This window comes from Nomascus leucogenys, chromosome X, assembly GCF_006542625.1.
Source record: "Nomascus leucogenys isolate Asia chromosome X, Asia_NLE_v1, whole genome shotgun sequence".
In the NCBI taxonomy this organism is placed as follows: Eukaryota; Metazoa; Chordata; class Mammalia; order Primates; family Hylobatidae; genus Nomascus; species Nomascus leucogenys.
In genome coordinates, this window is record NC_044406.1 from 135794469 (window position 1) to 135806170 (window position 11702).

An 11702-nucleotide genomic window follows, 5' to 3' on the forward strand; every position below is an offset into this window, starting at 1 on the left:
AAAAAAATAAATAAATAAAAAATAAAATAAATTATCTCATATTCCTCTAGTAATTTGGTTTCTTCCTTAAGATTTCAGTATTTCATCTATTTGGAATTTATTTGGAGTTAAAGTATAAGATATGAATCCAACTCTTTCTTGCCCTCTTGTTGCAATATCGTTTGTTGACTAGTTTGCTGATTTGAAGTGCTGTCCTTATCTCACACTGAATTCCTCTGCATGTTTGATTTTATTTCTAAGAGGTTCTCGTTGCATTAATTATTCTATTCATGCACCAGGTGTGCTCTTTTAACTATTGAAGCTTTATAAGATGTTGCACTGTATGGTAGAACGAGCCTCCCCTTGTTCCTCTTCTTTTTCTTTTCCTTTCTATTGTTGCTTAAGCAATTACAGAATGCTACATTATGGCTGTGCTCAGGGATCTAGAGCTGATACCCACTTCCTGTTCCCAAGGAGTGCTGTTTTCCTGGGTAATGCAAACAAAGAGATGCATATGATACAGTGGTGCACAGGATGTCACAGGAGCACAAAGCAGGGCTTCCTAGAGGAGTCAGATTCTGCAAGATGAGTAGGAGCATTTGTCAGGCAGAAATTGGCATGCCATACTGAAGGAACAGTCTGTGGGCATGCAAAGAGGCCGCACAGATGCAGGCTGAACTCACATGCAGTTTGGTGTCCGGGAGCACAGCGTGCATGTGGGGGTACCAACAGGAGATAGTGCTGGGGGCAGAGGAGGCTGGGCCAAAGATTGCAGAGCCTAACATTCCCCACTCAGAACGTCTGCTTTTTATCTGAAGGTGAAGGGAGCCATTTAATGGTTTTAAGCAGGAACGTGGCATGATTAAATTTCCATTTCAAAAAGATTGCTGGGCTGCAGTGTGTGCAGAGTAGGTGGAGGGGATGGGAGTGGAGGAGAGAGGAAAACCATTACTGGGGATTTTTGCTAGTCACCCCAGTCCTTGATGATGAGGGCTTGAAATGGGGCAATGGACAGGGACTCCAGATGATGCTTTTGAGAAAGATTCAGATGGTAAAATCAGTAGAATTTGGTGGTTGACTGAATGTAGCTTTTTTTTTTTTTAAATGGTAGATGGAAGCTTTTTAAAAAGATGAGTGTCTTTAATTTCAGAAATCAAATTCGAAAAACAAAAAAAGCTAGCTTCAATTCCTGTTCAAACGTTGCAAAATTTAATCCAGAAAGAAGCAGTTGGGCCAGATGCGATGGCTCACGCCTGTAATCCAAGCACTTTGAAAGGCCAAGGGGGGTAGATTGCCTGAGCTCAGGAGTTCAAGGCCAGCCTGGGCAATGTGGTGAAACCCTGTCTCTACTAAAATACAAAAAAAAAAAAAAATTAGCCGGGCATGGTGATGTGTGTCTGTAGTCCCAGCTACTCTGGAGGCTGAGGCACAAGAATTGCTTGAACCCAGGAGGCGGAGGTTGCAGTGAGCCAAGATGGCACCACTGCACTCCAGCCTGGGTGATAGAGCCAGGACTCTGTCTCAAAAACAAAAACAAAAAAACAAAAAGAAGCAGTTAGTAAGTGGTTCCCTGAAGTTTTAAGTTTAGGTATTTGGAGACATAGGTCATTAAGAGTCATCTTCCTGAAAAATCACATTCATCAGTTGTGCCATTGCGTGCTGTTAACATCATTTGAAAACACTTTTAAATGTTCATAGTTTATCAATTTATTCCCCTGATTATGAGCTGGAGAGAGCCTATGACAGTGACAGACAGCTGTCCGTCCTCAAAGGAAACTCAAGAATTAACATTTATAGATTCCACTTAAATAAACAAAAAATCCAATCTAGATGTTTTAAGGAAATCAGTGCATCTTTATATAGGTGCCATTTAAAAATAATGGCTAATTAAGTGAAAGCTAAAATCTGTTGTCATTTCAGAGTCTTTACCCCCACAAGTTACAATGATAAATGTAGCTAAATTAAAATGACAAGTTATATTCCCTATGTCAGAGCTGTTTTTATCCCTGGTGTGAAATCAGAGAGTTTCATCTCAAGTTTGTCCTTTAACATTTTTCAAATGTTACATTGTGCTATTTTTAATCCAGAAACAATGCACATGATTGCTTTAAAAAAAAAAAGTCTCCATGTACAGTATCTCTTGACTAGTAGGGATCTAGTGAATTGTGAATTGATGAAATGCCCAAATACTAATACAGAGCAAAATTAAGGAAGATGTGACTTGCTCACTTGAGGAAGGTGAGGGTGGCCATTTGAGAGTATCTTCTGCCAGTTTCCTGATTTTGATATTGTGCTAAAAGTTATACAAGATGTTAACACCTGGAGAGGCTGGCTGAAGATTTACTTCTTGTGAATCTATAATTATTTCAAAATAATCTAAAACAAACTAAAGTAGCTCCCCAACAGCTTGACCACACAGAATCCTTAGGCTACATTCCTGAGAGTTCTGGTACATCCCACATGGCCCTTCTAGGACCAAGGAGGTAGAAAGTCACCCCCTAGAGATTCTGATTCAGTAGGGGTGAAGCAGGGCACAGGGCATGGTTTAGCATCTGGAAAAAGCAGCCCACTTCACCCCCGATTCTGAGGCAGAGCCGTAGATAAGGACCACACCCTAGAAGAAAGCCACGTAGGACTTGCTAAAGCATCAACTGAAAGGTGATGCTCAGCAAAACATCTTCTCTGTCCTAAGACTTTGCTCAATTGGGACTGAATCGTTCTTGAATTTTCCATAGTCAATGAAGTTAGTACTTGGACGTGTTCACTGAGTAAGCTTTATCATTACACATTTAGCAAACAAGACGCTCTGCTTGATGGTTATAATGGAAAATACTTGAGAGCCAGCTCTCTCCATGTGATTTAGAGTTCCCAAATTAAGGGTCAAAATTGACCCAAGGTTATATTTAAGAATAATGGTTGAAAGTGTCAACACATTAATAAAGTGCTAAAGAATACATTGTCTGGAAGAGAAAGTAAATGACAGCTAAAAACCTCAAGACGTATAACCTATTCACTTTAGGTTTTAACAATTTTGAAATAGCTTTAATTAGGCTTGTAACAAGTTACCACTTGTAGGGAATTTTATACTTTTTGATGATGAGGTACAGATGAATGTGTTTTGTTATTGCTTTATTTTTGTTTTTGTAATAATCCAACTTTATGTTACTCTGAGAGCCTATATTCTCTTAATCTTTAAGAAAAAAAGAAAATATATCTGAAAAGTAAGTCCTCTTACTTTCAAGTTTAGAAAATGGTATTGGCTCTTTCAGACTGCTCCCTTCAATTGAGCCAAGTAGCTTATGGAAAACTTAGTTTTTAAATAAAAACACCACATAAACACTACCTAATAATGCTTTTTGAAAAATGTTTTTCTGTGTTTGTAAGCTAATTTATTTGAATGGTGAAAATATTGGTTTAAGCACCCAGTCTTTTCTACCCTAAGCTCCAATTTAATATTAGATGTGTGGCTATGTGCTTCATGAGGAGAAATATTTGGCTGTTGTGCGATTCATAATTCTTCCTGAAATATCTGGGGTCCAAGCCTGGCTCTTAGCATCAAGAGTAAACTGGGAGTTGTTTTGTCACCAGTTCGAATAGACATGTTTCGGGTTAAAGGATACCAGTTAGTTGACTCGCTCTGGATATTAGAATGTGAAGTATCGTCATAGAAGTGATCTCATGAGAGAGGCCATCTGATGTGTGGTTACCATGGGGACATTGTCTCAGTCTCATACTAATGACAAAAAATTTTGATGTTGCTTCTGTTCAGGTTCTTTTATAAAACATATTAAGGAAGTTATGTAGATAATTTTTGTTTAGGCCATATAGCTTTGATCTTCTGATAACAATTTTATAAACTTAGAAATTTTCATGTAAGATACAGGAATACTGGAAGCAAAAAAAAGAAGGTGCTTTAACATTAGGGATTGAAAAAATAGTAATTTAGGTTGAAAATGCTGCTTGAAAGTTAATAGTGATAGCATTACTACACATGATGATTTTTTCTGGAAGGAAAGCTTTATCTGGGCCTTCAATTTAGGAATTTTTCTCTTTGGTTTTTAAAAGCTGCCATATTCACTTGAGCTTCATGGGAAAGATGCAAATAACTAAAACAAATGAACAAAAACCATGTTGAGGTCAGGAACTTATTTCAAGAAAGCAAGTTCTAGGTTTTCTTCTCAAGTGACATTAGAGCCTTAGGTCTCAAACCATCTACAACCATGTTAACAGTACATCACTCAAATCATTCAACAATCCTGAATGTTTACCTGTGCCAAGTACTGACCAGTGCAGTATCAGATGTTCACAGTAATGATATATTGCCAAGAGAATGCTTAGGCATGTCCCATATATTCTGTTTATGATAAATGAGTGCACCAAACATTTTAGTGCTATTTTCGCCCAAAGTCCCTCTGTCTTTAAGTTAAACTTAACAGAAATCACATATTTTCCCCAGTGGTACTGAATAATTAAGCATTGCTGTGGATTCAGTGTCAGGTTAAAGCCTCAGTGCATCGCTTAGCTTGGTCAGCGTCATTACCAGTGTGTGCTTATCATGCCAGCCATCTAGAATAAACAGCACTCGGGCCTAGCGCTGCCATAGTTGAGACCTGCAGAGTGTGCTGCATGCCTGGGAAAGTTTGAGAAGACATTCTGGAGAGCATGTTCTTGGGCAGTTTTCACCTTAAACCTCTTGCCATTCACATGCAGAAAACTGTTGCTGCTGAAAGATGCTTTTCCAGAAATACACTGTGTTGTAGGGGAGGGAACACTGGTGTTCAAAGTAATTAGTCTGATGACAGAGGAAAACAGATGGGGAGGGAGCTACATAGAGGAAAAGTGCCCAGACGCAGCGCCTCCAGAGAAGATGGTTGTACAGGGGCTGTGTGGGCCTTCATGTCTTCATTCGGTCAGCGAGCCTGTGTTCTGCCTCCCTCTGACCAGGCGCCATTGTAGTTACTGGGGATAAAGGATGGGAATGAAGCAAGTGTGTACTTTCATGGAGCCCATGTTCTAGGGGCGGGGATAGTATATATGTACAGTGAACAAGTACATATGTAATATGTCAAACGGTCATAAGTGATAGAGAAAATCAGATGGGAATAAGGGAGTGCTGTTGTGAGGGTAACATGTTTTTCTGTAGGGTGTCAGAGAAGGTCTTAACTGATTAAGATTATTGGATCAGAGATGTGAGAGAAGTAAGAAGCCATGAGGTAAACAAATTCCAGGCAGATGGAATAGTAGCCGCAAAGGCCCTGAGAGTGGCATGTGGCATGTGCCTAGGGAGTGGCACAGGAGGCAGGTGTGACTTACGTGGAGCGAGTGAGTCTGAGAGCAGAGATGTGGCGGGGGAGATGGGCAGATGGCAGACAGCTGCATAAACCATTGGAAGGACTTCCACCTTTACTCCTCACAAAGTGGAAAGCTACGGGAGGATTTGGGCAAGGAAAGGACTTCATCTGACCTATGACACTGTCACTCTGACTTGAGAAGTACAAAGATGAAAGCAGGGGAGCAGTTAGGTTTTTGTAATCAACCAAGTAAGAGATTATGGAGGCTTGGACCAGGGTGGTAGCCATGTGGTGATAAAGATGAATCCAAGGTTTTCAGCCCAATCAGCTGGAAGTCATGTACTGAAATGGGGAGACTGTGGGAAGAGCAGGACTGGGTAGGGGGAGCCAAGGGTGTTTGGCTTTGGATATGTTAACTTGAGAGTTCTCCAGATGCCTCTTAGGCAGTCTGGTGGGGTGGTAGAGTGGACACTTGGATAGCCAAGTCTGGAATTCAGAGGGGATGCTGGAGAATGGTAGGTCCTTACTAGTCACTAGAGTATGGATGGTATTTGAAGCTATCAAACGTATCAACAGCATGTTGAGGGTGAGTATATATAGAGAAGAGGTGAGAGATCTGAGTCCTGCCATTTCACAGAAACCAGGGCATTGATTCAGAATTCACAGAGAACAGTTAGCTCAGAGTTTTCTTAATATCCTATCTTTTTAAAAAATAAACATGTCATTTTTCCCTTTTGAGACAGTTGCACTGTTTAACAATAATTCCTGAATTTTATTTTTCTTCCTTTCCTTCTTTTTAGTGGCTTGTACCTGATCAATTGCTAATACTGTTTAAAATTGATAGGCACTTTTTGGTCTGGTAATCTGATTTTTTTGTGGAACATCATTAAAAGAACAATTGAGAGATTTATAGCCATAGAAAATTGAGGCTTCTTTCTATTACTCAAGATAGAAGTTAGCGTAAGTCTGATCTGAGTTTTCCACTGGTTTTTTTTTTTTTTTTTTTTTTTTTGTTATAAGTCTTGGTTTGGGTTGTAATTTCATGGTCGGCAAATCTGGTGAAATTTATTTTGCGAGAAATCAAAGGATGTACTATAATAGTAGACTATTCCTTCACACTGAACTTTATTTATTTTTTGCCTTTTCTAGCCATTATTTGCATTTTTAAATGAAGAAAAGTTTAACGTGGATGGATGGACAGTTTACAATCCAGTGGAAGAATACAGGAGGCAGGTAAGTTGTTAGATGCTATTGTCTGGTATGTGATGAACCTGAAACATGCATTATGACAGTATGTCATCAGCCATGCTTTCTGAAAATCAGCGACATCCTTGCTAAATATCTTTTCAATGGTGGTGATATTATCCACATTTTGTACAATATATCTCATTCTATTACTGTATAGCTTATAAGCTCATTCCATTGCCACATGCAAGCTGCATCGAAGACTGGATCACTAAATTCTATTTCCTTCCCTATGTGAAGAGCATCAATTTTGTGTTTATGAAATGAGCTAAATACTTAGGATTTAGAAACGTCAAACATTTTAGAAGTTACACTTTAGGACTTGATGTTGCTATGTATATGCATGTTTGGGAGCTTAACTATTATTTGCAGTTAGATTTAAATTATATTCATTTCAGTTTACAGATTCAAATGAATTAGAACTGTTTTCCTGTAGTGATGTCTTTTTCAAGGAAGCTTTGATAAGTGTACATTATAATTGCCTTTACTGCTCTCTTATATCACCTACATGCATGTTTATTTGCTATAATAAAGGCAAGAGGCTTGGTCTCATATTGCTGTTCAGGAACAAAAGTCTCTTGCAGTATTTTTGTTAAGGGAATTCTGTGCATAATATGTAACAAGAGCCACAGTTTGACCTCTGGTATAACCAAATCTGTAGACAGCTAGGAGTTGCGCGATGGGATTATTCACAATTCTTGTTCTACAAAGCTCTTAAGATAATTGAAAAGTTTTGTTGAATGAGATTTGAGAATCAGATCAAGCCCATTTGCTTTATATGAAAAGGTAGTGAATATAAAGTAAAATTGTAGAACCCTAGACTTGAGAAGAACCATCTAGTCACCACCTTCACCATGAAAAATCTGGATTGGTTTCCTTTTTTAGTCTTAATCAACGGTTTGCATATTCATGAGCAGATTTGACGCTCTGGAATTTGGGTGCAGGAGTTTAGCTTTAGAACACATGTGAGATAGTATATCCTGTTGCTTCCATAAGTCACGTTTAGACTGTTGAGTTTTCTAAGGCTTTGCACTCCTCCCACTTTAATGGCCTCAGTTCTGGACTAGCTATTGAGGCGGAAGAAGGACCATGAAAACATTTTGCATGTTTTGGAGACCTCTGTAAATGATGTGTTAAAATATTTTCACCTTATTTTTGAAGTATTACTGATAACATTAAGACTTTTTTTTTAGTTCAAAGCTTCTAGCTTGAAACAAAACAGTTCCTGTTTTTAAGATTGCATGCATATATGAACTGTTGAAGGTATTTTGTTCTAGACTGCCATTATATTCAATCTTTTTTTCTTATAACTTTCTGATGGGACTTATAACTGTCTAATTGGACTCAGCATCAGACTCAACATCTGTTTGGTCCGTGGTCTCTAGGGCCAGACCTAAAGAAAAGGTACAATGTCTGTCCCCAAAGCAAACACCCACATAGCTCACTTTTGTGTGTGTATCTGTGCATTTGTGAGAATGGGGAGAGAATATTCCACCACCTCTGAATCTTTTCTATACTAAATACAATTTTGTGGGGGAGATGATAGGATGGGAGGTGTCTTCTGTGTCTCCCTGTCACATTAGCAGCCTGCTTAAAATGCAAATGAGTGTATTTCTCACACAAACTGTAGGGCGATCATTGATTCCAAACAACTTGATTGAAAAAAACTCATCGGAGGTGGCGAAATGAGCCTCCCCAGAGGGGTTTTCCTTTACTTCCCCTCTGTGATTTTCTTCATGAGCTCAGCCTCTTTCCACTTTGGAGCAGACTGAAGCATTCACTCTGTTTTGAGCAGGGAGAGGAAGTTGCCTGATCTCTTTTCTACCCTCAGTTAGAGCCAGATTAAGATGAAGCAGGGTATTTTTTTTAGGGGATGGGAGGGGTGCATGGGCGGGGGATGAACTTGGGTTTATCTGTGTGGTACAGGTAGTAAAGAATATGTGGACACAAAATAAAGGAAGACGAGTTCCTTTGAATTCAAGAGAATCTGTATTTACAAAGTATAGTTTAGAACTGTAAAAACCACCAGTGTTTTGTCTTGTGTTCTTACGTTGTCTGGATTATTGATTTGGCACCCTTATTATAAATAGGTAGACCGCCATCACCCTGTGGTCAAAGAGGCATGTGCACATATTGCTAGAAGGAAGACAAGAGGCCCAAGGCCAAATCCAGAGAATGAGGTCAAGCAATACTGACTTGAATTTCTTTTTTTCCTCACAGGGCTTGCCCAATCACCATTGGAGGATAACTTTTATTAATAAGTGCTATGAGCTCTGTGACACTTACCCTGCTCTTTTGGTGGTTCCATATCGTGCCTCAGATGATGACCTCCGGAGAGTTGCAACTTTTAGGTCCCGAAACCGAATTCCAGTGAGTACTGCAATTAATGTTTCTCTTGAAGAGCACCTTTTAGGCCATAAGAATGGTAGTCATATAACTTAGAGAAACAGTCCCTTTGGAATTCCATCCCAAAAAATACTTACTAAGTGCTTTCTGAGTGCAAAGTACCATACCAGATTGGAGAAGAAGTGTGCCGTCACCTGCCTTCTAGGAGCTTGCAACTAAGGATCGAGAATGAATGCAAATAAAGAGCTCTCTACGAGAGAGGGGCTGCAAGTAATGGGAACCAAGTGCTGTGTGGAAGGAAGCAAGGAAGGACAGGCTCCTTGTGGCTTTTGTCTTTGTGGCACAATACATGATACTATATGATAGGCTCTTGATAAATGTCAGATAAATCATGCTGGAAAGAACACACTGTCTTGTTATAAAATATGTCAGCACAGACTTTGACATATACTCACCATGAGCTCACCCCCGTCACCTTTGCAGGCTGCCCCAATACCATTGTCTAACTGGAGTCAAGTATAGATTATTCCAGACACTATCCATACGGTATCACTGCACCTAGTTCACGAAGCTCTCTTTTGGTCCTTAAATATTAATGGGCATGTCACACTGTCTAACATTGACAAAAATTGACTAAAAATTTAGGTATTCTCCCCTGCTAATTTTCAGGGTCTGTCATAAGTACATTGGGTTTTTTTTTTTTTCGTAATAAGTAAATGTTTAAAAACAAAGGTTGAAGAAATTAAGACTTAATGTTACCTTGCCTTTTTCAAGTCTAGACTTTTTTTTTCCTTAAAAGGATATTTGTGCAAACCTTTTGTATTGTCAGCCTAATATGAATTGTAATTTTTTTTAATTCACTTGTTACACACTTCTAGCCATAAAACCGCAGAAGTGATGCTGTGTTCTCAGTGCACCACCTTAGGAGACATGCTGTTGATTTGTCCCGTTATTAGTGATGTTAACTGTGATTATTCTGCTAAGGCAGTGTCTGTCATGTTTTTCCACTATAGCACTACTATTTTACCCATTAAAATTAATAAATGCCTTATGTAATGATTTTTTTTAATTCACTTGCTTCTCCAGTTAGTAGTGTCTGTTCATATCTTCAGGATATAAATTGTACTTGAAAGTATGTTCTTTAGCTCATGTTGTTAGAACATGATGCTAATGAAGCTAGGGTTACAAGTTCAGTCTTCCTGTGCTCTGTTTGGACATGCTCTTCTGTACCATAGCCACAGACTACACCCCTACCCTGGCTGGCTGTCTGTCTTGCTAATACATGCCTTGCTCACAAGGACAACTGGGCTAGGGTAGCCTGGCTCAGTTTTGTTCATGTATTCATTCAGTTCATATTTATTGAGCATCTACCGTGTCATTTGTGTATGTGGGTGAATTCCATGGGATTTGAAACAGAGAAAATTAAACAACTGTGCCCTTTCCACCATGCTTGGTTGCCATCTTGATCCAGTAGTCCCCATTATTCTGAATGAATGAGTGTCTACTGTAGAGCAGATAGAATTTCTTAACTTTTTATTTAGTCTTATTATTGATCCTTCTTACTTTATCATGGCCACCAATTTGTATTTATTTTTTCTAAAATAGCTTTTGTAGGAAAGACCAAGTTCCCCATCACCTCTACATATTTATAGATCTACTATTAGGTACTATTAAGCGTGGTAATATGTTCTTTGCAGTATGCTTTCTAACCACCCGGCTGTTGGCTAAGTCTCAGAGCTTTGCTTCCACCCAGAAAATGTATGTGCCTTTAATGTGAAATCATAATATCTGATAGTCAGTTCTTTTTATAAAAGCTCATGTAAAAATACAAAAGGAAATGACAGGAAAGAGATCTTATTTTGCATGTAAATAAGATACAAACTGTAATAAAATATCGCTGGGTAGAGAAATAATCAATGTGCATTAAATGTTTCCATTAATGGATATGTGTTCTCTTATTCTGAAACAGATTTGTCTTAATTTTATGAGTCTTTAATGTACAAGTAATGCACGTTCATTTTAAGCATTATAAAAAATACTGATAAGCAAAAAGGAGTCTGCCACCTAGTGAGAGGCAGGGTTAACACTGTTGGTATATATCCTTTCAGACACACACACACACACACACACACACACACACACACACATATATATGTATTTGAAAAAAGTGAAATTATTCTATAATTTGTGTCTCAGTCTATAGAAATTATTCTATAATTTGTGTCTTTTTCTATCTAGCAATATCTTGTAAACAACTTCCCATGTTGCTAAATATGATCCGCTCATATGCCAGTGTGTAGATGTACCATGATTTAATCAGTTTTCCATTGTGAGACATTCAGCTTCTGCTTAATCTTTTGCTATTATAAATAATGCTGTAATAAACATCTTTCAGTGGTTAGATATTTGTGTACTTAATTATCTATGGCTTCTAGATATTAATTTTAATAATACAGTGCCATATACTGTAAAAGCACTCATGGTAGTTGACACTGTGAAATGAACATTATTTGTACCTGTTTAGCTCTGTAATAAGCATCCTTTTCAAAAAGTAGTAAAAATCCCCCCTCCTGCAAAGAAATTAAAAGAGGTGAAACAACTCAGAGGAGTAGCGTTTCCTAACATGGCACCACAAAGAGAAGAGGGGTGGGGGAAGGGAGGCCATTGCCTATGGCCCGACTGAAATTTACAACTTGATGAGGGTCTTTCTCAAATAATAAATCTTTTAAATGTGTAGCAAATTGCTCTTTTAAAGTGATGTCATGTCTCTTGTCTCTTGATACCAGGGCCATAGAGGGAAGGGAAGGCAGATCTCATATGTGCTGTGCATTATAGATTGGA

The 11702-nt window shown here is 38.5% G+C and overlaps 1 protein-coding gene across 2 annotated transcripts in view; it reads left to right on the forward strand.

Annotated features, from left to right (window-relative positions):
- MTM1 (myotubularin 1) overlaps positions 1–11702 on the forward strand; it is a 102825-nt gene that overhangs the window by 62666 nt on the left and 28457 nt on the right. For both annotated transcript variants that reach the window (XM_003271839.4, XM_030807027.1), the window contains exons 7-8: positions 6420–6503; positions 8736–8885. In XM_003271839.4, the coding sequence (XP_003271887.2) occupies positions 6420–6503; positions 8736–8885 (234 nt within the window). The remainder of the gene's footprint in view (positions 1–6419; positions 6504–8735; positions 8886–11702) is intronic.